The sequence below is a fragment of the Corvus cornix genome, chromosome 21 (assembly GCF_000738735.6).
Source record: "Corvus cornix cornix isolate S_Up_H32 chromosome 21, ASM73873v5, whole genome shotgun sequence".
NCBI classification, from domain to species: Eukaryota; Metazoa; Chordata; class Aves; order Passeriformes; family Corvidae; genus Corvus; species Corvus cornix.
Genome location: NC_046350.1, coordinates 6,236,060 through 6,262,547, shown reverse-complemented (window position 1 = coordinate 6,262,547; position 26,488 = coordinate 6,236,060). Strand labels below are relative to the sequence as shown.

General features: G+C 42.9%; 1 protein-coding gene across 2 annotated transcripts; it reads left to right on the top strand.

Moving 5' to 3' along the window:
• Nucleotides 1-1,315: 1,315 nt before the first annotated feature.
• On the top strand, nt 1,316-26,196 carry CTNNBIP1 (catenin beta interacting protein 1). 2 transcript variants are annotated; one of them, XM_039563810.1, is made up of 5 exons: nt 1,316-1,373; nt 14,374-14,463; nt 17,111-17,232; nt 17,694-17,784; nt 24,203-26,196. In XM_039563810.1, exons 3-5 carry the CDS (start codon nt 17,137-17,139, stop codon nt 24,259-24,261), a joined length of 246 nt encoding a protein of 81 aa, XP_039419744.1. In that variant the 5' UTR covers nt 1,316-1,373; nt 14,374-14,463; nt 17,111-17,136; the 3' UTR covers nt 24,262-26,196. The 2 variants fall into 2 exon arrangements, with proteins under 2 accessions (XP_039419744.1, XP_039419745.1); XM_039563811.1 differs by lacking the exon at nt 1,316-1,373 and adding an exon at nt 1,587-1,681.
• The last annotated feature ends 292 nt before the right edge of the window (nt 26,197-26,488 follow it).

Below are 26,488 nucleotides of genomic sequence, written 5' to 3'. Positions count from 1 at the left end.
CTTAATTATATGCTCCTACTAGCATAAGATGCTTTTAGATCTTTCCCTCAGACTCATGTACTGTGCTAATTAACAGTAATCCAACTGGAGGATCCCAGAGCAATGCTTCTGCATATTTTTTTCAGCTTATGCTGGAGCTCTTATGTTCTTTTCTTAAATAATTAATAATCATTACTGCCTGCTGTGCTGTGGGTATGTGCCAGTGATCTCAGATCCCAGCACATTTGCACCATTCCTGTTCCTGTCAGCGGCTTGGGTTTGCTCTTTGTGGAGGCTTTTATGTTAAGCCCTTCATTAGCTGGCAGTAGGGTTTGGATTTCAGTGGCATCAGGCTTTGATGTCATTAAGTAGCAAGCTGTTAAAGGAAGTGCCACCTATTTCATTACTGTGACTATTTTTATGCAATTAACTTAAATGCCGAGTAGAAAACATGCATTTTATTAAATAACACTTGGAACACAAAGCATTTTTATCTCCAGGAACTTACCTTGCTGTCCTCACCAATGCACACTGTAAGGAAGCAGGGTTACTGTTAACCTAGTGGGAAACCGTAATGCAGATGAGATGGAGCAGGGTGAAGAGCCTTTGGTGGCTTCTGTATTCTTTTTTAGTTTTAACTAATTCCTCTCTGTGCTCACTGCGGTTTTACTCTCCTTCAGCCCTACGTAGGTGAAGCATTACTTTATTTTTGAGTGCTTCAGTGACTAAATGACCATTTATTCCAGTTGGAGGTTGCCATTTTCTGTATTGGCTGAATTAGCTTGAGTTAAGCTGTACTGAATGTTGCAGTGTCTTTAACTTTCTTAGCGCAGGGTTACTGAGCGGCCCCACACCCTGTTGTGACGCCGCTGTGATGAATCTCGGGCGGCCCCAGCGCAGCAGCTGCGCTGCCCTGCGGGTCCCGCTGCCCCGGACCGGGAGGGACAGCACGAGCTCCGGGACACTCGCCACCGCGTCCCTCCAGACGATGTTTCCCAAGGTGAGTGCGTGACCCGTCTGTCCCCGCGGAGAGGCTCCGTGCCCGCGGGGTGCCACCGCCGCAGCGGGCAGCGGCCCGGGAGCGCAGCGGGCCCGGCCAGCGCTGCCCCGCGGGCGCGCCCCTTCCCCGGCCCTGCCCCGCGTCCCCGCCCCTTCCTCCCGGCCGGCTCTCGGGTGCTGCCTGCGGCGCCGCCGCTACCCTGGGCGCCGGGACGCGGCGGGTCCCTCCCCCGGAGCCGCCCAGGCACCTCCCTCGGGCCGCCGCGGTGAGTCACGACGGAGGAGGAGGAGGAGGCTTCGCTCGGCTCCGCTGTGCTGCTCTCGCCCGCCCGTGCCGAGCGCGCCCCGCCGCCGCCCGAGCCGCCGGAGCGCCGGGGCCGCCGGCCCCGCACCAGGTGAGCGCGGTGCCCTTTGTGCGCGGCCGCGAACAAAGGCGCTCGCCCGGGCCGGCGGAGCGGAGCCGGCCCGGGGCCTCCCCGCTCCCCGCTGCCGCCCCGCCGGCGCCGCCGCCGCCGCTCCCCGTCCCCGGCGCGGGGCCGCGGCCCCTGGCAGGCCGTGGCCCCCCCGGCACAGGTACAGGAGGTGCCTTTTTAATTTTGTGGCATCACCCCTTACGTCACGAGGCGCTCTGTTCCGCGGTGTCCGGACAGCCATGGCTGCGTTGCTGTGGCAGGTGAAGTCGTTCCTGCTGAAGCTGCCGAAGGTGCGCTGGAGCCGTGGGGACGGAGGGCAGGTGTCACGGCCGCGGGCCATCAAACGCCGGGTCTGCACGCCCCGCTCAGGGCAGCCCCGTCTGCCCGTGATGCTCTCGGCATCCCGGCTCTCGCCTGGGAAAACGCCTCTCGGACAGGGTTTAGTAAAGGGCTTCCCTCGGGGGTAATTCCTACCTTGGCTAAAAATTGTGTTTCTAGAGCCTCTGAGGCAGCACTCGGTAACTTTCAGTTTAGATGGACAGTATTTGTTGGCACACGTTAGTTTTTTACCTGTTGGGAAGATGCGTGAGAGAGGGACAGCATCACCCTCTGGATCAGAATGTATTAGTGCTCCAGAGACAAATGAGACATGATCCTCGTTTCTGCTCACCATCCAGATGTGCTTCATCAGGGCATGTTTGCCTTTCAGACTTGGGTTTGCTTTCTCTTCAAGAAGAGAATATTTTGCTCTGTTATATATCATCTTTTATTTGTCTATTCCTCATCTTGGCATGTTGAACAGGATGAGCTTTGATGCTCTGTGAGATGAACATGAGACATTCTGCAGATGTGAGGATTTAAAAAAAGGAGCAAAACACCAAACTCCAGCAGACTTTGGAGGCAAGTTAGGTGTGCTAGTTCACAGTCCTGGTCGAATCTGGCTCCAGTATGGTGAGAGGCATGTTTAGAGAGTATTTAAGAACACATTTTTAAATACATTTACAAAATCCTGCTATATTTAGTTTTTTTGGCTGCTGAACTTGCTGGCTTTCAATTTCTTTTGGCCTTGGTTATTTTTGGAGCTCATGTGTGATGTGAAATAGCCTGCTGAAGAAGAACCTCTATGTAAATGGTGAAAAATGAGGCCAAACATGTACTTCAGTTGGGTTTATTTTGAAAGTACAGGTATTCAAGGTGAGGGAGCATACAGAAAGCTATGTGTTGTTGCTTTTAAAAATACAGGCTTGTTTTCTTGCCAAGCTAAAAGCTACTTTTGCCACGACAAACAGATTCATCTGGAAAATGGTGACAGGTGTACTTCAGATACATTTCTGTTGCTTCACTTTGTCCTTAGCTGAAAAAGCATCAACAGTTTTTGTCCCTCTGGCATCTTGGTAGAAACTGGCAGCTCCTTCGGTGTAATTTAGAGCTGTTGGTAAGGGGATTTGTGTGCTGTCTTAGTTGATGTGGTACACGGAAATAATAAATCTATGAAGCAGTGTGTAGGACTAGACAAATGCAGAAGCAAAGGCCATTTTGGAAAACTTAATTGGTAATGGGTTGGACCCAAATCTGCTTTAAAGCAGTTTTGTCTTTTAGTTCATTGTAAGCATTGCAACAAGTTATGGAAAAGTTACATAGGACAGAAAAGTGCTTTCAAGACTCTTTTTGACATCCAGCTGGGAAGACAGTGAAATCTTCAGCAGGAAACTCATCCCCTGGGCTGGCAGGAGTCACGGTGATAAATCCCCTTGTGATCACCAGAGCCGGGGCCGCACTGGCCGGAGCTGTGGGCGGACAGCGAGGGCTGTGGCTCACAGTCGGGAGCTTCTGTCCCTGTCGTAACAAAAATTAGTTAATGCTCCTGAGTGTCACTGGACAGAACATCCCGTTGAGTGTTTGGGAAAGCAAGTTCTGAATCCCAGTTTTGTGGGAAATCTGTAGCTGTGTCAGTTTCTGCTCTATTCCATCCTTTCCCCCATCCAGGATTTGAGAGTACTTCACTTTGCAAGAGGAGAGAGACGTTTCCAAAACAATTTGTGTTGTTTTCTAAACAGAACCAAAAGTGAATGGAAACAAAACCTAGATTTTGTTTTACTAACAATTAATTACTAACAATGACTGTGATACATATCTGCTGCCAAAAATTCAAAATCATCCTGCACTTGCATGTGGGCAAATAGAGCTAATACCTAAATGTGCCTGATGTGGTGAAGCTGTTAAAGGTTGATGCTTTGCCTAGGAAACAGTTTGTCAGAAATTGATCTATATATGTGTTTAATATAAGTTTTTCCTCTCCGAAGTGTTTGTCGTCTGTGACCAACACAAACATTTATGTTTTTTACTAAGTATTTCAGTTCCTAAATTGGTTGTTGACTGCAAAGCACCCTCCTGAGCATCTGACCTAGTTTGAAGCATCAAACATCCACCCAAGTGCTGTGCACGGAGAGGCAATAGGGTTTTATAGGCTGCTGTTGGATATGCTGGGAGAAACTTCCTGGAGAATTTTTTCCAAACAGAAGTTTGGTATCAGAAGTATTTCTATACATGCACAGGCAAAACTGTATTTCTTTTTACTGCAAGCTGTCATCAGATTGGATTTCCTGCTGAAATGCAGCAAGGACAAGGCAGCTGTTACAGCTGCACCACACCATTGGGTGTATAGTGCAGAAGTGATGGGGAAAATTGTAATCCTAACAAATGTGCCATCTGAAATCACTTCTGCACTATACACCTATTCCACATCCAGTGTTGGTAATTTAATGGTCTTGCTTCTAAGTACAAGGGAGAAATGATATGCAAATAGTTTTGAAATGCGCTAAAAACTTTTTACCAAGTAACTTAATTTCATTTAGGAAAAAAACCCCAAACCACTTTGTTCAGTGTTGTATCTCTGAGAATTGAGGACTCTTACAGTTCTTTTTCCCTTTCAAGAGCTGTGCCCTGTCCATGAGCTTCCATTGGCATGAGAGTGCAGATAGAGCAGAGTGAGCAAAACTAGAGGTGAGAGGAAATCAAAGATCAGCAAATTAACCAAAACCCATTAGTTAGTACTTGAATAAGGAGAGCACTCTCCTGACTCTCAGATTTATTTTCAGCCTTGGTGTTGAGGAAGCATTATATAACAAATGCTGAAAAAAGTGAGGAAAGCTCATTCTTGTTTCTCCTCACTGCTGGTGATCTGACAGAATGTTACAGAGCTTATGTATGGTTTAAATGTCAGTCTGAATTCAGAAAGTGTAGTCATACTTCTTACTTTTCAGTAAATTCATCCAAGTTTTTAAGGTATCAAATCTGCCAAGCCTATTTCTGTTTTCAAAAATAATACAGATATAGTTATTAATGCTATCTAAAACCAAACAAAACAGCCTAATAATCTCCAAAAAATCCCCAATAATTTCAACTTCTTGCATTATTGGAATTCCTGTGACTGACTAAATGAGCTACTGATTGGGGTACAGAGATGGAGTCAGTAGATTTGTACAACCATTCCACTTGTCTCAGGATGTTCTGTTTCATTCCATGCAAATACACAGATCAAGAATTTATTTGATTTTCAGCAAGTCCATTTTCTCTTGTTATGAGGGCAGCTAAAAAATATGGAAACAACTTAAGTAATCAACTCTGTTTATGACCATGACCAAGCTCAGAAACCTTCTGACTCAGTTTATCCTTCCATAAAATTAGTTGACTACTTCACATGAAGGTGGAGATGTTTAATTAAAGTGTAATTGTTTTGCCGCTGAACTCATCCAGGTCCTGATTCAATGCACACTGAAGTCAGTGAGGAGCTTTTAATTAATTTCCTTGAGCTTTAAATAAGTACACATGGACGTGTACCTTTAAAGGAAATGTGACCTAAATTTTTGCAGCCAAGTTGCTGTAAAGGAGAAGTATAAATCCTGAAACAGCTTAAGGTAAATTGAAGGAAGGCTTTTTGTAGAATTGAGGAGAAGGTAGTGCAGCTGTGGAATCTCTGGTGCCTGTTGCCATATTAATGTAATTTTAATGGAGTTTCCTGACTTTGAGTGTTCTGGATCTTATGTGGAAAACTGAAAATTTCTTTGTGCCTTGGCAGCTTGCTCAGTTGGTTGGGGGAGGCAATATCAGACTTCAAGATAAACACAGTTAACTGAATGTTTATACAGAACCGATCAGCAGTAACATTTAAAATATAATTAAGAGTTGATGCCAAATTGAGAAAAATAGGAGCATTCATGTCTTCTTAGCTGTCTTTTTTCAGGAATGTCTGTAGATGCCAAATAATACTCATTGGTTTATGTGGAATTCGTGAAGGGTTTTGCTTAACTTCAGAGGTCAGAAACATCAGGTTTTGCTAAACAGAACTTTTATAGCTGAAATCGTGGTCAGCAGCTACAATGAATTTAGTAAAATAAGCCTTTCACAATTCACATCAAACTGTTTGCAACCATTCTCTTACTGTTTCACTGTCAAGATTCTTAGTTCACTAGCTTTTACAAAATATGTTTTAATCTTTATTTAAAGTACTGTATGTGAAATAGCTCGTGCGAGGCACTACAGTTTTGGCCCCTTGTTTTTCATATATTCATTTCATTGCTCTTGGTAGCTGCAGTTTTAGATTTAACTGCTATCGGCTCCTGCCTTTTGTTGAGCAGCTATCCTTTATAAAGGTGTACTCTAACTGTGCTTATGGTTTGGGAGCTGCAGAAATCTGGCTGCACTTCCAGTCATTCTCTTTGCCCATTCTGCCTTAAATTGGTGGCGGCTGGGTGCAGTCCTGCTCTTGGAAACTTCTGAAGTGATCTGGGATCTTACCGTGGTTTTAACTTGTGTAAGAATCAGCTGGTCTTGAGCGTTGTTGCGAATGGTCTCTGGGCTAACTCCTGTTGTTACTATTGTTATGTATTGGAGTTTGATTAATCTAAATAAATATTTTTACATATGGTTGCCTTTAACGTATGTGTGTTGTGTCTTGCCTGTGATTTTTCCAGTTCCATTGTGCTCAGGAATTAATCAGTCCCAGAACCGATGCGGCCTTGCTAAAACCCTTAAGGCCCTGCAGTCCGTGGGTGACTTTTCTCCAGCCCACATGTGTTTGTACAGTGCTAAAGGGGCTCTTCAGCTGTCAGACCACTGACCCCATGCAGGTTTATGTCACAGTTCACGGCTAATATAATTAAGGTAACATTCAGAATTGTGGCTAGGGAGGAAGGAAATTGCATCCATTTTCCTGAGAAGTAGGAAGTCTCTTGAAGGCAAGATTTCCTTCCTTGCAATCCCACTTGGCCAAAACATAGGGAAAGCAAAATGTCCATGGTAAAATTGGTGCGTAATTAGGCATTTGTTTTAAACTAGTGAATGTTGAAAGTCCTCTCTTAAAACTGACAAGGATTTTTTTCCTTCCTCTCTCCATCGGGTGTCTTTGCAGCAGTCTTGTTTGGTGACCTAAGAAGGGAACAAAAATCCTTTTCTTGTGCTTTTTGTTTCGAGTAAGTCCTTCAGAGAAGAGAGAAGCTGGCATACTTTTGCACATATAATTAAAAGAGCTACTGAGACCGACCTATGGAACACTATCCAGGAGAAGTCTAATGGATTATTATTTTATGAAGGTCTTAGGAGCAAAAGTCTCTTGCCCATATTATCCAGTAACATTACTGATGCTCACGGATCACTGAGGAGGCAGAGTTTGTGTTCTGGTTAGTACCAAAGGGATGATCAAGGCATGTAGCCACATTAGACAAATAGCCATTAATTCTTAGTTCAACTCACAGCAAGAGCTATTAATAATAGATCTCTTTAAATGGATTTGAAAATTAAATCTTGATTCAGAACTGAAACCTCTTCTTTGCTTTTTTTGGTTATTCAGAGCATCCATGGGGAAAGCAGCACAAAAGATTTTTTTTTCCCAAGGCGAGATAACTAGGTGACATAAGGGCTGTGTATGTCACATTTTACAGCAAATTCTATTGATGTATGAGGCCAGAACACTATTTCATGTTGTTGTCCAATGGTTACACAGTTTTGGCAGTAAAGAACTATTAATCTGAAAGTCTCTGGTCCTAACAATGTAGTTTGATACAGTGTTGCAAAATACTAAAATGCTAAGTAGTCATCAACCTAATAACAGCTCACGTTTTAATTGCTTCTAAAAAATCTAGTTAGCCCTAATCTCTCTACTATAAAAGATTTATGGGCATTTGCAGTGTGAAAATGTGTGTCTGTGACCTGGCAATAATGATGTTCAGGGGTCAGTAAAAATTACAGGGCAGCACAGGCCACATTTACATTGAAATCTCTCTCTGATACCTGGGTATCTGTAGATCCTGTGTTGATGAATACCAGAGAAATGCCTACAAATACATATAGATATATATAAAATATATAGATATATGTACACACACGGTGGGGAGAAAGCCTTTCTGTGCCACCACTTGTGACCTCTGCCATTTCAGGTTAAATGTACCCAGAACTGTGTACTTGGGCTGAGAGAAGTTGGTCATGCCAGCACAGGGAGTTCGACTCCAGAAATGGCACTTCTGGCCCTCGGAGGCTTTTACTGTATGATTGTGAATTGAAATTCAATGTCATTGTTATTTTAACTGCTTACAGATACTTACTGGAATTTTTCCTGTTCTCAGTTAGGATTTTGCCTGTTTTGATTAAGGATTTTTGCCCTGCTTCTGCAGGAGGCTGGACCCGATGACCCCACTGCGGTCCCTCCAAGCTCACCCATTTTGTGATTCTGTGATTTTAGACTGTTGTCTTTTCATTTTTGATTGGTTAACAGTGTCGCTTGCCTTTTTGTTAAAGTTGTCTGAAACATCAAATTTTTGCACTAGATGCAGTTTAATGTCAAAAATCTGAATATGAGTAGACTATTAATGAAACTGGTTGGGAACATAACAAATATTGAAGTTCTTCACCATTAGCAGTGCTGGTAATTCTGACTGTCCTTGTTCATGTTTCTGTTTCCTGTTCTAAGTAACTTGAGAATTGCTGAAGAGGCAGAAAAAACATCCTGCTCCTTGGCACATTCACATACCTGCATCAATTTTGACATTGTACTGGGTCGTGGAGGCTTATTTTAGGTTCATTATGAAGAGAGAACCAATTTCTTGCTTCTACAGTCAAGTAACTCTTTATCAATGGTTATATTTCATGAGTGCAGTGTGTTTATGTCCTGTGTATTGTTGTTTTTTACCCCATTGACTTTAGTTCCTTGATTATAAATGTCCCTCTTCAGCAAACCCCAGACTTAATACTAATGATCTGTAAGTTCTCAGGGGATCCTGAGTCCAGTGTTGCCACTTTGTGCAGAACTGCTTTGAAAACGTGGCTTTGGTCATAAAGCTGATTGACCTGGCCACGATTAATGGTCTTCCTGTCCTTGTGCATTTCTGGGAATTGGCCTTGGCTCAGGTTCTGCCATGACCACAGAACAGGCCTGGGGACTGTCATTGGTGTCAATAATTAATAGTCAAAAAATATCACACCTCATAGGTGTTCCATGGGTACATGTGTGGACAATGCATGGCATGCCAACCATATAAAATGGGGTGGGTATGTTGAAAATCATTTATTGATTCCTGTAAGTAGTTGATAATTTTTACCTGTTGTTCCATTTTTTCCACTAGTTTATGATTCAAATTAAAATAAAACTATGAAAATAAAGCTAATTTCTCAGAGAAAAGAAAAGGCATCTCAAATCTAGGCCTATGTGCTGGAAGCTTCATTTTCTGCTTCTGAAATAAAATATTTGCAGATAGATCCACACAAAGCTTTTCTGTACTGTTCTATTTTAATGATGGATGCTGAACACTCTTTTAACAGCAGTAATTCTTCAGTGTGGGATACCTGGTAGTTAAATCGTTGGCTATCTGTCATTAGGGCCTAATTTCCTGCCTAGAAGATTTGTAGCTTTGTTATAAATAGGAGAAGAGGTGCCTGAGCCTCTGTGGAAGATGCCCATGATTAGGACGAGAGCAGCACTCATCCCTCCAGCTGTTGGGCACTATTGTGAGTAAAGTATTGGAACATTCTTCTAGAATTGTTTCTTGGACTGGGATGGAATTTGTGTATAAACTGTAGCGAAGTGTTGTCACTTTTTAAAGAATTTTTGACACATTCATCTTTGAAGTGTGAATACCTTTGTAAAATGAAAGGCTTTTTTTCAGGTTTTGTTGCTGTTACTACATTTAATTTCAGAGGCTTCAAGTTGACTGACGTGAACTACCTAAAACCCTGTGCTGCCTCTTTTAACTGTATGAGATGTGAGAGGTGCCTTCTCCTTGAGAGAAGGGGGGAAAATCATCTGGTTTGTGTGTGCCTGAAGGTCAGGAGGCAAATTTTTAATTTCATGAAAGTGGTGATTATGATGGTAGGATTTTTTTAAATTTATTTTTTAAGTCAGCTTGAGCATTGATGTAAGAAGTGTTTTGGTATATTGGGAAGCTCTATGGAATGCACTTCATTGCTACTTTTGAAGTCCGTTCTGAAGCTCTTAAAGGTGATCCAGCACTGGGGAGAAAAACCCCTGCTTGTGTTCATAAATGTTTCATGACTAAATGGCAATGTTTTGGGCTGTTTCCTGTCCCTCTTCAAGAAGGAGGACTGTAGCATTTCTTTAAAAATTTAAATCTAACATTTAAGAGATATGAACCTACCACGGGAGTTCCAGCAGTAAATTGACCTAAATCTGACACTGGGGTTTCAGATTCTGAAGTCAGCTAAAAGGTAGCACTGAACATAGAAACGAAGTAAAAAAAAAAAGGTATTAAATATTTCAGCTCTTACTGTTCACCTATAAATAGGTAGCTGTTATGAATTCTTCATTGTATCCCTCTGGAGATGGGAATTAATCCAGTCTCCAGCTGCCTGTGACTGAAGGTCATGAGTCAGAATGAATTAGAGGAAAATTTGTAGCAGGGTTTTTGCAGACTCTGGTTCCTGACTTCAGGTTTCAGGCTCCAGCTTGGAAGGTTTTTTGGGCTCTAGCTGTTCTCTGAAAAATGGCATTTGAAAATTAACAAGGCTTACATTAGGGGCAGCATCCCCTTGCACTTCCAAGCTTCCCAGTATGACCATGTTTAAGCACTGAAGTGCTCCGTGGTGTAACTGTGGAGGGTAATGGCTTAACCTTGGATAATGATACCAGAGAGTCAAAGGGACCCCTTCCTGCTGCTCTTAACTCCACTTGTGTAGAGCAAAGGGAACCTGCAGTGCTCGGGTTTATTCACCATAACTCCTTATCTGAGCTTTTATAATCCTATCCTATTAATTGAGGGTTTTAACTGCCTTGAACAGAACCAGTCAGATTCAACAACAACAAAAAAAGTAGCTGAACTAACTGCTGTTGGATTTCTTTTGGCTGTAACTGGAAATGCTACAAGATATTAAAGAGGTAGTCAGCTGTGACTTACATTTTAAAGAACTTGCCAGATGGCTGCTCTAAGTACCCTAAATTATTAAGACTGAATATGTAAAATACTACGTTTTCCAACAGCTTATTGCCTTTTTATTTTCTTCCCCCTTAATTTAGGCTGTGCAGATTCCTCAGTTGCACTTTGTGTTTTCCTATGCCAGTAAAATGTGGTTGTTAGGAATTTCAGCATTACAGTGGAGTACAGTGTTGGGGGGAATATGTAATTTGAAGGAACAAAAGCTCATGTTGCTTTCTCATTGCATTAAATGAGCATGGCTTTAAAACTGAATGGGATGCTTAAGTAGCTTCCTTTATGCAAAATTTATAAAAATGCAGTTTTTTAGTGTGTGTCTTTTTCTGTTGAGATGTGAAATTTTTGTTTATTTAAAAAGATGACAAGAGGGGAGTCAGAAGAATTGGGGAGTTCTTAATTATGAACTGATCTGTGGCATTGTCCAGCAGAGTCCCTTCCAGGTTTTGCATTCATACCAGTGTAGGTGGAAGTGAAGGAAATACAGTTACCAATCTGTAATTTTCAGTGTTGGAATCTTCTTCTGAAGGCGTTCAGTCAAAACAGTTCTTGCTGGTGAGGCTTGAGTTTCCTTAGGAGCTGTTTCCATCTGTTGGTAAAACAGAGAAGTTAAACTGAGATTGACTACAGATTTCTCCGGTCTACATTTTTCTGAAGTGAAACCCCAGTAGCTGATGTTCTAAAGCTAGTTAGGAAGAAGGAATAAAAGGGGGTGCTAACTGCAGTTACAGTATTTTTTCATTATGTACTGTTGTGTCTGGGGTCAGTAATTGACGAGAAAGCCACAGTGGTCTTTTAGTTCATTTTTGGGAAGAAATATATTGTATTTTCATTAAAGATTTTTCAGAACAAGTGACAATGAGGAGAGGTGAGAAGTATTCCTTAATGCTAGTGGAAAAATTGGAAGTACTTAGCTATTACATTACTTGGGTAATATCCTTGTAAAGTAGCGCGGTGTTTGTAGGTGTAGAAGTCCAGCTCCTCATTCCAAACGCGTGTCTGGTTTGCTCTGATCTCTGACTTCCTGCCTTGCCAGGACCTGCAGCTTCAATCCACAGTGCTTTGTGTGAAGGTGCTGCTTGTGCTTGGTTTGCCAAGGGCCAGGGTTGCACTCAGCCTTTCCCCAGCCCAGGAGAGGAGTTTGGTAGGAGACAGATGGGGATGTCAGGCGTTCTTGGCTCTGCCCAGTCCACATGTTGGGCCTTGCTGAGCTGAAGGAATTCCTGAGATCCTCACCCAGCCCACTGCAGGCAGCATGGGGAGGGAAGTGCTGGGCTGCAGGACAGCTTTCCCATCTGTTACTGGCTGACCTCCTGTACTGCTTGGGAAAGGGGGGGGAGTGTTTTCAAACTCAGATTTATTGCTTTAGCAAAGCTGGGCTGGCAGTGTTGGCTGTAATATATAGATCCTTGGTTTTTATTATTCTGTCATGTGAATCATCTTAAAAAATAAATGAGAATTAAATTTCATTGCCTGTGCCTGGCAAACAAGGGAGAATTAGGTGACCCAGTTATGTCCATTTCCAGTATGTTGGATGCAGCAGGACAAGCTTGAAGCATTTGGTCTTTGACCACAGTTTAGTGAAGAACGCAATCACTCCTGACTAACACTGCAGCTTTTGAAATGCACGGGTCAGTCTTTTTTGTGAAAAAGGAATGGAAAACTGCCACTGGGGAGGGGAGTAGATCCACGTTTAGCTGCCAGAGGTAAGCACAGACAGCCAAAACTTTCCTGTTGGCTCTGCACATCTGCCTCACCCTTACCTGGAGAGACCAGTTCCAGATCTGATAAACAGTGCATTCTCTGTGGCTTCACCAGCCTTTGGCCTCTCTTCCTGTAGTGCCATCCAGGACATGATTCCCAGAAATTCAGCTGAGATCCCATTACTTCTCTGCTTAGGCCAGGATGTATCAGTGACTGTGTCTCTGGGCTTTGGAATTACTTTGGCTATTCATTCCCTTGGATGAACAGTTTTCCAGTGGAGTTCTGTTGATGCTGTGGGGATTCCTTCAGTCCAGTACACAGCAGTTCTTGTTTTTCTGTTCCCCTGTCTGGCTTTTTGTGCTGAGAATACAAGTTGAAATACTGTTCTCCAGGAAATGTTTCTCATATGCAATATAATATTGGCAAGAATAGGTAAATACATTAATTCTGTGTTTTAAGTATAAACACTGGGATTCATTAGTGCTGTTGATAAGTTTGTTGGTGATGTATGGGTTGTAGAACAGAATCAGTTTTTATCTTTGCTGATCAGCTGACGCTCAGCTGCCAGCATCCTGCCCTTGGCATGTTGCATCCTGATGCTGGCTCAGTTTTCTTAATGCTGTTGTAATTCCGTGATGTGTGCTTTTAAAAACATGTTTCTTTTCAATGAGTGTGCCTTACATTTTAGCTTAAAAACTCATTTAGCCTCACCATGTTTGGGGAAGCAGCCTGATCTCTTAAGTGAGAGAACCTCATGCTGGCACTTTGACCTCGATTCAGCTTTTCTCTGGGTACAGAACATCTGAGTAGCTCTGGCTACTCCACTGTTGTTTCCCTCTTGGTGAGGACATCTGCATGAAGTGGTGAACAGCCAGGAAAAAGTAGAATTAGTCTAGATGAGCTTTTGATTTTTGACCACAAAAAGGGAAAAAAAAAGGATAAAAAAGGGAGAGTACGTTTGGTACATTTAATCTGGACTTTATCAACATATGGTGCAGGTGTGCATATCTACCCTAATCAGAAATTCTTCATTAACTACAGCAATTTATGCTATTTTTTACATGATTCTGGCTGCAATGTTGTCCTGAGTAGCAGCATTTGTTGTTTCCTTGCACATTAAAGGGGCTTGAACTGTCACTTCATTTGTGACATTGAGCTTGTCTTAGAGTCTGATGTGATGGATAGGAAGTTATAAATTCTTACCAGGCCCTGATACCTGTTGTAAAAGATGTTCAGAAATGTGTCACAAATCTAAAAAATAAAAGTCTCTTCTGTCTATTGGGTGATTGAATGTGAGGTTGGTCTGAAAAATTCTGTGCAAAGAGTTTTCCAGCCCAGCTTTTGAGTGCCAGTCCTTGTAATTGCTGTATTCAGATAACATAGGCACAGTTGAAAACAATAATTTTGGTCAAAATCAGCATGGTTTACATTTCTCCCTAGTTCTTCTCAAATCCTTGGTAAGTTACACCTATTTGGGGGTTTTTTACTAGAAGAAATTACATATCACAGTGTTTGTTGGTTTTTTCCAGGGAGTTGGGGTTTGTGCTGAAAGCTTCCTAAAGAATGCAAAGCTTGAATGCAATTCATTCTCAAGTGGTTGGGAATCTCATTGGTATGGTCAGGGTGGAAATCTTGCAGCTGAAGAATGGCTTGATTTAAAAAAACTTACTCTTTAAACATAAAAAGGTTTTTATGTTTAACAGCTCCAGGCAAGTGTACAGTTGTATGAATTTTACCTAGACCGTGTTCTAAAGCAGACTGGGAGTGAAGGTGTATTGAATTAAGGGTCTTTCTGGGGTTCAGCTGTGTATGTTCTGTAATTCTTTGCTCATTTGTTTTCACAGGGCAGTTCCCTCATACATTTTTCCCAGCTCCAATCACTGATCAGGACTGAACACGTGGATTATCTGATCTCCTGTGGTTTTTAGAAGCAGGTATGTTGGCATGGAAATCTGGTGTTTTGTTGGCTGGGGATGGGGCAGTGGCCACTGATCTGTGTGCCAGAAAGATCCGTGGGGGCCGGGAAATGCTGCTTAAGGAACGTTTCATAATGTGTAGCATATGAATGTAGCTTTCTGGAGAGAGCAAAGATGATAAGTACTTTGATAAGATTTTTCAGTCCTTCATTTGCGAAGGTGGATCGTGCTGTCTTCTGGGCTTGGACCAGCTTTGTATGTGGGTTTGGAAATTTTCTCATGTAGCATATGCTGGGTAATGTTGTCATCCTAAACTGTGTCTTCTCTAAGCTTTATGTAACAAAAAACCAGAGATATGTTCACATTTCTCGTGCTGGGGTCTCAGTGCTGTTTTAAGACCTTTGTCTTTCCACTCTGATGTCATCGAGTAGGAAGAGCTGTGGTGGCTGTTGCTCAGGATAATTGGGTGGTGTGGAGAGAGCAAAGTGCTATTGCTCTGAAAGCTTAATTTTACCTCTTTATACATATTTTTTGAGCCATATTGAGTGTTTTTTTCCCCCTATGCTGCCTACTAATTGTGTGAAGCATTCACTGAATGGGCAGGCTTTAGGATTTTTATCCTTCCTGTAAATAGGTGGCTTCATGCCAAACCCATCTTGGCTGAAGGTTACTTTAGAAGAACCAGGCTTAGCTAGGAATTCCCATCGCCCCTTTTTAAAGTTTGAAAATTAATAAGCAGCTAGAAGATAGTTATGGTGGGAAGCAATGAATAGACTCCAGGTCTTGTAATACCTGATGTGCAGAGGAATGCTGAAGTGGGGTCCTCCTCGTTGGCATGGGGGCAGCTGTGGCAGTTTCTTGGTGCTTGTGGATGGTGCCACCTATTGATGTCCCATACGTTTTGTTTCACTTTTGAACGATAGATGTGCTGATACATTTCAGCTTTCGCTGCCATGGTTTTTCTTTTCTCAGTTGATTGGTTACTATACAGCAGCTTCCCTTTTCAAGTACAGTATTTTTTTTAAGTGTTTATAATATTAAGAACCAGTCACAGCCTTTCAGACTGGCTTGGTATCTTGATCAATGTTTATTGTTTTATCAGTCTCTGGATGTGTATAACTTAATGTCCCTTGCTCACTGTCTTACTTTGTTCATTGTCTTACTACTGGCATCACTTGTGATCCCTCAGTAAATTGCACTGTGGAGTATATAGTAGAATAATCCAATTTACTTACTTGAGTTGACACTACACAAAAATATGGGATTGTTTAATTCCCCCTTCAGAGAGCAGTTTGCTGGTTGTATAAAAACCCCCAACAATCATCACCTTGCATATGTACAGGCTGCAGGTTTCCGAGCAGAACCATCTATAGCAAATCAGTTTCATGCAGATCTTCCCACTGAAACCTGTCCAAGAAGGACTGGTGATGGATCTTTCTCACTTTTTACTGGTGTTATCTCCATGCTCAGTAATGTGGGTGGCAGAGCCTGTCCCAGCAGCTGCTGCTGAAGTTTGCATTACTTCTGACTCACTCAGGAGGGCCTATGTGTAATTTTAAACGGTTTCCACACCCAGATTACTTTCCCTTAAGAGTAATAATGAAAATGAAGTGAGAGGAGAGGTTGGTAATGACTGCAGGAAAACATTACAGGGAAAACTTGTCCCCCCTTGTCCTGTCACTCCAGGCTCCTGTAAATAGTCTCTCTCCATCTTTCTTGTAGGGTCCCTTCAGGGGCAGTCAGGGGTTACATTTCTCCACCACACAGCACTGGTAAGGGGTTGGTTGAGTTTGTGACACTGCTGGAATAGTGTGTTACTTGAAGCACCTTTATTTTTTACATTTCAGGTTAAGGTTTTTACTACTGTTGTCTTAATAAACATGGTTCAAGATGGTTTTTAAAAGCTGCTGAAGAGAATGCCTGAATGTTTTTTTTTGTCTTGGTAAACACCCTGTTGTGGAACTTACATAATTACCAGATACTCATATAATAAAGTATAATCATGCTTTGTGCTATAGAATTTGGATGGCACAGTCTGTTCATTCCATAACATCATTATTTTTATTAAAATAAGAAGCAAAAGCTCAGCTTTTAAATGATACTCTTTCCCTGCTCCTCTTAGCTCTGCTTTCTCTCCAAAACCATTTCATAAATTTTAATAACTTTTACAGTAACACAGTGGCCTGTCTTATAAAGGAAAAAAGAAAAAAGAGAGAGGAGGAAGACTTAAGAGTTGAGATTTCACACAGCTTTTGTTTAGCCATTGCAGACTTGATTGCTGTGCATTTTGCATCCTGTTTTCATTCTGCTCGTGCTTATTTATGGAAAAAACCCCAAACCATGGACTCTTCTGTCAGGGTGATTCCTTCATCTAGCTCTTAGAATTCCTTTTCTACTCGTGCAGTAACGTAACCACAGATAATGAGCTGTGGGGATGTGAACATGAGCCTCTGTGAATGTTGCAATTGCATATGTAAGCCCCAGTTCAGTTGCTCATATTTTTAAGGATTTCTCTGGGGAAGGATGTGATTCCTTACTCTCCCAGGATATTCAGTGATCTGCCACTGGTGAAAAACAAGTATTTTGGAAATGAAACTTTTCCTCTATTTCCTGTTAGATCCCACTGCCTATTTTAGTTTGTCTTTTTCTGATTTTGTATCTCCAGGAAATCCAGGAGCTGGCAGGAGGGGAATGAACCGTGAGGGCGTCCCCGGAAAGAGTCCGGAGGAGATGTACATCCAGCAGAAAGTGAGAGTCCTGCTCATGCTCAGGAAGATGGGATCAAACGTAAGATGCACTTCATGGCCCATCTTTTGTGGGTTTTCAGACAACTTTGGACTAACTGGGGTAGTGTTTGTTGAGATGGGCAGGCGGTGGTCTGGTTTTAATGCTGAATTGTTTCAGCCATCATGGATTTAACCCTGATCAGTTAAACACAAGTGATTTTTGCTTAAATGTTATGAGGCTTGTGATGCCTGAGACTACCATATATAGATAAATGATTTAAAGTTTTTCATTATTGGAAAAACAGCCAAGTAAAACAGCTGTTTTAAGGTGACACTGAATCTGCCCATGAGTTCATGATGAACCATTTTGCTGCTGTGTCCTTGCTGGTGGTCGAGCTGCACAAATAAGGGGTGATTCAGCTGGTGAAGAGTAGAGCAGAGGCTGGTGTGGTGCCTCTCAGCCGGGGCTGGTGTCTGCAGTCTGTGTGGTTCTGGTTTTGCTGAGTGCCTCTGTGCCCCCAGCTGACGGCCAGCGAGGAGGAGTTCCTGCGCACGTACGCGGGGGTGGTGAACAGCCAGCTGAGCCAGTTGCCCCAGCACTCCATCGACCAGGGTGAGTTCTGCCCCCTTCTGCCTTCCCCTGCCTTCCCCTGCCCTGGGCCTGCTTCCCCTGGCACAGCAGCCTCAGGAAACCCCACCTTTAGCTTCCTGTACATCCAGAATAGTGTGCCACCTGCTGAAACCCATCCTGCAGTCCAGGGTGTGCAAGTCCTGGCTTGCAGTAAGCTTTGGAAGAGAACCAGAGCGAACTTTTTCAACAGGTGGTTTTATTTTGACAGGTAAAGTCAGTCTGATACTGTTAGGATGCATTCTTGATAACACTTTTGTCACCAAATAAAATGGAGTCATCCAACAACGTCTTCTGTTTTTCACATTTCCGTGAGTGTGTGAGTGAAGTGCAACGTTACTGTTCCAGCAGAGTACAAGGGAAAGATTAGCAATAGGACGAATTTGTTTCCCATTGCATTTCTTTAATCGCACAATGTAATGAATTCGCAGACAGGGGTAGCAGGCACATAATAAGTTTGCAAATCTGCTTTGGTTTGTTTAGATTCCCATTAAGGGGATGAACTACATGCTGGTTTTGTTAATTCTTTGTAGAATTAACAGTAAACAATTGTGTGGAGCTACTCTGAGTCCACTAATCTCATCTGAACCTGAATGTTTCTTACTGGATTCCTCTCCCTCCGCTGCACAGCCCTCGTACCAGATCACGTTCATGATGTGCAGTTTGGAATTGAAGGAACATTGTAAGACTCATGCCAGAAAGAACTGAGTTGAGCAGAAACTTAGTATAGATCTGAGACATCTAGAAATCCATTACAAACACAACCTGCACAAACTTGCTGATGTGTTTTAAGCCTGTGTGTTCATTCCTTGCATAGCTGGGGGTTGATGGAGGTGGATACTTGAAGAATTCTGAGCCAAAATAGAAAGCATTTCTGCCAGTCTAAAGTGAGAATTTGCTTGTTTCTTGTCAGAAACGGAGGTAGACACGTTCAGTTAAGAGAGACTTGGTTGCAGTTGGGATTTTTCAGCATTATCCTTAAAAGTTACATTTTTCACAGTAAAATCTATGCTGAATTACCTGCACTTTGGCAAAGAAAAGATGATAAAATCAAAAGTCCAGCCAGGGGACACAGATACTTCCTACAGCAGTGCCCCTGCACAGCTGCATCCAACTTCACTGTCTAAACTGTCTGATTTTACTGTGAAATTACATTTTCTCACCTTGCAGAGGGCTTTGGAGACTCAAAAAATTGAGTTTTGATGTGACTTTTAAATGTTATTAAAAGAGAGACCAGGAGCTCCTCAGTCTGCTTCTAGACTCACTAATTGGGCAATACAGGAAATGTAAGAGCTTCACACGTGGTTCAGAAAGTTGTCCTTGTCCCATATTTGAACAGTTAGTAACTGATTTCTTTGTCACCATTTTCATAAAAGTCCGTGAAGTTTCTTAGAACTTTGTCCATAGGGAAGTGAAGTCCTCCCTGTGGGTGCTTGCTTTGACAGAATCTGAGGCTCTGCTGTCTCTCTTGGGAGATTTGACCCCACACCTACCTTCAGTTGTCCAAAATTATAATTCATCTGGTGGTTTGACCATTAAGATTTTTCTTGGTAGGGAAGAAAAGAACAAAGAAGGAAAATAGTTAAATATTTAGAAGAGTGGGAAAGGATGTTGGTTCTTTTCATGTTCAGAGATGCCATCTCCAGATTAAGCAGTGAACAGCAAGAAGTACCAATGGAATTGAGGAAATGTAGCCAAATAACCTATTTCTTTGGAGAAAGATGAAGCTGTAGTGTGCTGTACAGACAGAAGCAACTGCAATTTATTGCTCAGGACTTCGATTTTCTTAGAAATCTCTCCAGGTTTCTAACAGTGAGTAATGATAATGCTCTTTGCTTGCTGCTGCCTGTACCCTCTGCTGGGTGCTGGGGTTGGTGAAACAGGAAGGCTGAGTATGAAATTCCTGGGAGCTGGGGATACCGTGGCATATGTGCCCGATTTTCCACCTTGAGGGAGATCCCATCTCCACTAGATGGCATTACCTTGTGCTGAAAAACCCCTGCAAATCCACACACTCACCGTTCTGCTGCTCCAAGGTTGCTTAAAGGAATTTTCCTCCCTACTTTTCTGTTTTCATTGAATCTCCTCTGGAGGATTTTTTTTTCCTTTATGCAACTTGTCTTACACAACAACAAAAAGGGGTGTTATTTAGGGAGTAACTTACACCAGGTTAGCACTTCAGTGGATTTCACAGTCCTTTGTTCCATAGCAGGACAGGTTGCTCTCAGCCTGACTGGTCCCTGACGTATCTTTAGAGCCATTTTCCTCCAGCAGGCACAAAAGACACAAAGCTGACTTGACATCCCCATTTTGTTCCAAAAAATAGAGTGACACTGTTGGCCTGAGCACTCTGAGAGCTTTGTTATGGACCTGCAGGTTTCTGTGTGTGCCTTAAAAATGCTGCAGTCTGGCTCCAGTTCCAGAAAGGTTGTTTTGGTTTGTTGGGGTTTTTTTAACAGGAGTACAGAGGATGGGTGGTGTCGGATTTTGTTAATGTATTACAGTCTCTGTTGCATTTCTGATGTGTTTCTTTTTTGTGCATCCATGATCTGCTGTCTGAGGCTGGTGGTCCCCTAGCAGTTACCTGAGCAGGACTGCTGAGCTTGTCCCTGTGGTGCCACTGCTGTGATTTCTGATCAAGATCAGTGGCTCCTGTGTGTGAGCCCCTTGGTTTGACCACAGGGAGTCACTGCAGCCTGTGTCCATTGTCTCAGCCATGTGACAATGCACTGAAGGAAGAAGTTTTTGGTGTCCCTGCTGAATTCAGGCTTGTGCCATAAACCCTCCATGAGCCACTGTTAATACCAATATCTCTGACATTTGAAGTCCCTCCATGATACTCTGTTTGTTGTCTGAGGATCCAGCAATGGAAGTTAATGGCTAATTGATCAAGAAGCATCTTGGAATATCTCTGTAATTTTTAATCAAGCCTGAAGGCTGAGACTCCCCTTCAGTTTATGCTTATTTTTATTGGAAGAGGATATATGATAATTGAGTCTAATATTAATGTCATGGTTACCTTTTTTATAACCATTTTATTTTTCAATCATTGTTAACACCTATTATGAAAGTGCAAAATCCAGGGTGTTTTTCTTTACTCAGGGAGCTCTTTAGCTGACATCTGTGGAGTGTTTGTTGTTTGTTTTTATGGCTCCAAGAATAACTGAGGAACCCTGAGGCATGTCAGTTCAACCAGTGTGTGTGCTGGAGAGGGGATGTAATCCTGAGCTGTTTTGGGATATACACACATTGGTCTTGCCTGCATTGCAGCAAGAACCAATGCAGCTCACGCTTGTTAGGGCTCTCCAGATTAAAAGGATGAAATTCAGGCTTCCTCACGTATTTTTGAGTACAAGCAAAATGCCTCTCAGGATGTTTTATGCACAGAAGCATCTCCTGCATGAGCCCCATATTCCCTGTTCCCCAGCTCCTTCCATTTCCGAAGGGTGGGCTGGCTCTGGGCTTGCTGAAGGCGCTGCTCCGGCAGGTCTGTAAATGGAAGCAGTGCAGGGAGGAAGCACGAGATGGGAATTGTGCTGAGACCTTGGTGATTGCAGCTCTGGTGTTCCCATAGCAACAGGAGTGTCGTGCTGGTTCCTGGAGGAAGCTGGTCCCATGGGGAGGGCAAGGCTGAGATGCAAACACGTGCCTGGCTGGGTGAGATGTATTCTCTGGGTTGTGGGGCACCAAAACCACCCCAGGCAGCTTGTGGGGTTCCAGGGGCAGATGGTGATGGAGAATGGAGATTGAGCTCTGCTCAGTGTAGTTTTATTCTGTTGAACACAAGGCTTGTTTTAGTGTGCTGATCCTCTCAGCAGAGCATGGTGCATTTTTAGAATGGCAGACTAGGATGCTAATACTGGGAGTTTCAGGGAAGAGTTAATGTTTAGAAGATTGTTGCTGGCAGGTGGTTGAAGAAGTGTATGTATGCAGAGATCTTCTGTGAAGTGAAGAATTTCTTTTTTTAAACTTGGCAGCCTTTAGAAATTCACAACAGGCTAAACCTTCTGATCTCTAAATGCTTTTGGGGTTTAATTAATTCTGCAGGTGACTACAAGCAAATCAGGTGTACGTATCTATTTATCATTCAAAGAGCACTTGGAAGCAGCAGCTGTTAGAGGTGTCAGCATCTTCTCTTGTGTTAAGGTAGTGTGGTTTTAATCCAGCCTGTACCCTGCTGGGTTCATGTCTCTGTACCCAGGTACTTGCTGGGCAGCACTGGCATCAGTCCCCTGGGGAAGCTTTCTGCCATGCAGGTGAGCTGAGGAGCAGCTGAGCTCAGTGTGTGTCTGCAGCCCTCCCTGCCCTGCAGTAAAGTTGTTTGACCTTCAGCTCATCTTGGCTTGCTAAGACTGAAGAACAAGTGGTGTAGAAGAATTCTAAATTCAGCAATTCAAACAACTGCAATTGGAACATAATCTCAGCAGAATTTTTTTGGAAGTTAGTGGGGTAAGATTGTCACTATTACTTTCTAACATAGGACGTAAGGCCACCAGTTAATTATTGTTAATTCCTAAGAAGGATGAGGGTGAGAAAGACTAAGGCAGAAGCAGTAGAAAAAGTATTTGAATGTCTAAAAGTCTGTGGCAGTTAAAGCTTTGCTTAGAAAAGATGGGGAATATTTCATTTGTTACGTTGTAAGTCTCTATTTTGGGATAGAAATGTGTGCCCAGAAGAGGGACAGCTGTGGAGAGAGAAGCTGTAAGTATAGATGCAGGTCAGGTAGAAGTGTGCCTTTGTTATTGTTCTGTACATTAATTGCTGGAAGTGCAGAGCTCGGTGAGGATGTGCTCAAAGCAAACGTGGTTCACCGTCCCATTGTCTCAGTCACGGGCTCTTGGCCATGTGCAGCTTAACTTTGTAACCTGTGCTCTGCTTTTTACATTATTTTACTTGATTAGTAAGAAAACATCCGTTGTGGGAGCCAAGTGGGCCTGCAGGAGCAGCTCTGTTCACTGGTACTCGAGTCCCTGCTTTCCTTTCAGCACACAGAAGGCCCAGCTCTGTTCTCTGGCAGTGTTTGTGTCTGTACACGAGCACGGGCACTGGAGAATTGCTTAATGAGCAGCCTTGTTAGCTTGGTTTCCTTTAGCTCTGGGTAGTTTGGGTTATGGGACAGGGCTGGAACAAAACCTGCTTTTGTGCTGAGAAATGTGGATGACCTTTTTCTGGACAAATGTCATGCAGGTTCTTTTGCTGGGGGACACCTCCAGACATGGCCACGTTCCTTCAGTGGCTCTGGAAGGTTGGAAGCTCGGGGCAGGCAGGAACACGGAGCTGTGTTCAGGGGGCTCGGGGGTTTTCTGGGATGCAGCCCCCTTTCCTGCATGGGATTGCAAGGAAACTTGTAAGAATTTAGTTCCCATTTAGACACTGGAAAGGGGAGACCCTGGGAAAACAGTCAACATCTGTTCAGTAATCCAGCTCGTCCCTGTGCTGAGTGACGTGTCTGTGATTTCGTGGTTGCCAGGCGACTCCAGCTGCTCCTGCACCTTAAAGGGATGCACGGAACACTCAGTGCCAGAGGTGCTGCTGGAGCTGCCTTTGCCTCCTTAATGCTGCAGCGTGGGGACCTCCCTCTCCAGCACTGAAGGGTTTGTCACAATCCTTGCAAGTGAAATCCTTGTTTTTCTTAAGAGGCTGGTAGTTCTTGCGTGCTTTAAAATCAACAAGGCAGCTTGTTAATTCTGAGCTGGAGCCTGGTGCTATATATCATTTATGTTTTGATGAAGGAAGAAACAGTTTGTGCAGGAGATGAAAAGGGAGATGACTGCAGGGCTTCTGAATGCTGGCAAGAGGGTGCATCAGAGCAGTTTTTGATGTAGTTTTATATAAGATAAGGGCCCTACATATGAAAAACAAACTACTGCTTGGTCCTTAATATTTCCTCCTCTGAGTACATATAACAAATAAATTGTGAAGTATATAAAAGTAAATGTAGTTGCATTTCATGAGTATTGATTTAGTTTTTAAGGACATTAGCAAGGGGAATTTACAACCATTTTTGACCACTTTTCCTGCTATATTGCAACTGAAGAGCAGATTAGATAACTGAGAACTCTTTTATCTTGTGTGCAGGTGTATAGGCAGAAGTTGCTTGGGGCACAAAACTGAGATTTGCTTCTTGATATGCCAGAGGTAAAAGACTGGAGGAATTTCACACACTGATGCTCCTTCTGAGTTGAATTTGAACTTTGCAAACCCCAGAAGAGGATTCTGTGGAGCTGAGCAGTTACCTGACTGGAGCAGGCAGTGGTGTTGGTTTTGGCATTCCCTAGTTTGTCATCTGCTTCTCTGTTGGTTGTAAGGATGTGTGGAATGACAGTTTGGGTACTGCATCTCTCCACTGTTCTTTAAAGGAAGTAATTATGGCACAGTTTTCCTGTATCCATTGTTGTTGCAGGTGCTGAGGATGTTGTGATGGCATTTTCCAGATCAGAGACAGAAGACAGAAGACAGTAACTACAGGACACCTGAACAACACAGAACTGGAGAAGACAGTGAGATTCCTGAAGATAGAGGAGGGTGGCTGAGAATTAATAAGTTCCTCTGCCCACCCTAATTGTTCCTTGGTATTCCTTCTCCTTTGTAATGTTGTTTCCCTTTGCCCAACCCTCAGAATGCATCTCACAGCCATCTATTCCTGTCAGATTTTGCAACTCAGCCAGGCTGTGTTCATTAAGGACAAACCTAAAAATGTGGTTTTGGTTGGCTCAAAGGGACAGGCTGTGGTTGGCTAAAGGAAGGCAATTTTTCAAACTTGACCAATGGAAACCTTTTATCTCACATTTTATTTTATATTTTAAGGAAAGTCTCTTGACATCCTACTTCTAAAGAAGCTTTTCATGCTGTGGTGCTTATTTAGGTCAAACTTGTGAATTTGAAGAGGGTTTGATTTGGCTGCATAGAACTGGAAGCAACTTGTGATTGGGTGGCAATGCAAAAGCTTTCCCTTCAGTTGGCTTGCAGGTATTTTGCTGACTCCAACATTTTCATTGCAGGAAGCTGATGTTTTGGTGCATTGGTTATTTCTTTATACTTATTGACTTGGGGGGGGAAGACAAATGTGCTTTGCAATATTTATTACATCTAAACACATATAAACGCTTGCTTTTGGGGGGTTGTTTTGGGTTTTTGATCGGCTTTGAAGTCATGGTTTTGATTTCCTTTAGGCTGCAGTGTTTCTGATGCAATCAGTTTTTCCATACTCAGCTGCTCTGTGGCCTCGAGCTCTTTTGGGAGCATGTGTCAAAGCAGATTTGGTACAAGAAGTCCACCTGGCCAGGCTGGAGGCCAGAGCTCGCAGCCCTCGTGGGCACTGGGAGGCTGTGCCCGAGCCCTGGCGCACCTGGCTGCTCAGGGGCTTCTCTTTGCTTCCGACAGAGGAGCTGTAGATATTTTGCAGGAATTGCAAGAATGAGATCTATGGCTGTGACATGAATTTGCCAAATTTGTATAGAGAATATGTGAACTTGTTTAAAATACTACGGAGTTCCACTTTAACCCTTTAATTGCTGCACAAGACTAGCTCTCACATTAGGAACAATTAATGATCATTAACTTAAATCCAGCTTGCACTGGGCTTTAATAAACTGAACTTTCTAGTCACTTGAAAAATTGTACATGGTTTCCCTCCTTGCAGCTGTTTGGTGATAGGGAAATTCTCTGGATCCTAGGATAATAGCATGTTCTTGAGGCACTGCTCCAGGAGGCAGCAGTGCTGCATTAGGCTGTCCAACACTGAGTGTACAGGTGACACTCTCAGGTTTACTCTCTCTGTAGCTGCAGGGCCTTAAAACACACACAGACATTTACAGACTGAAAAAGCTGCAGTGAAATTCCCGAGGTGCACTGACTGTTCAGGAATCTGCACACAGTGTCCAGCACTGCTGCCTAAAACCAAGCACTTCATTTTCTCTCATGTGTGCAGGTGGTTTTTACAAAACTTCTGGATTTTGCTGTGGGTTGCACTGACTTCAAGATGTTTCAGAATCTATTAAAGCTGAACTCAATTTACCTGTTCCTGGTTCTTTTCCTATGGTTGTTAATTATTTGCAGTAACAATTCTAGAATCTGACTGTGACAACATGACCATTTTCATGGCAAGAAATTCTGCTGACAGGATGCTGTTGTGGTCTCAAAATGGGGGAAAAGCTGGAGAGAAACCATGGGCTGTCTGCAAAAGGAAGAATGGACTTGTGAGCACAAGGAAGAAATTACCTTGAGCAAATAAATACTGTGTAATGAGAGCAATTGTACATCTATTTATGAAAACGCTCCTTTTGATTCAGTTGCAGCTTTGTAAAGTTCTATGTGAAAGTAAATCTTTTACCCCTTTTTGTTGGGGCCAGATAAGAAATTTCTTTATTAAAATAAACCAGGAATGAGCCCAAAAGATTCTCTAGATTTTGACTTGGTCTCCTAAGAAGCACTTTAATGTGAATTTGGTGCAGGGGGGGGCAGCCCTTACAGTGTTGACTGAGGGGGATATGTGTGATTCTGGCTCGAGGAAGGGGCTGCTCTGTGGTGGCCCTTCAGTGCTGACATTCATCATCCCTGGGTATCCATGGCACTCCTTAGCTGCTAAATCTTTTCAAGAAGAAAAGCGTTTATGTGGTTTAATCTTTTCACTAAAAATGTAACTGGTGGGGAGGGGGGGGAAATACAGTTTTTAATAGCTACTCTTGTT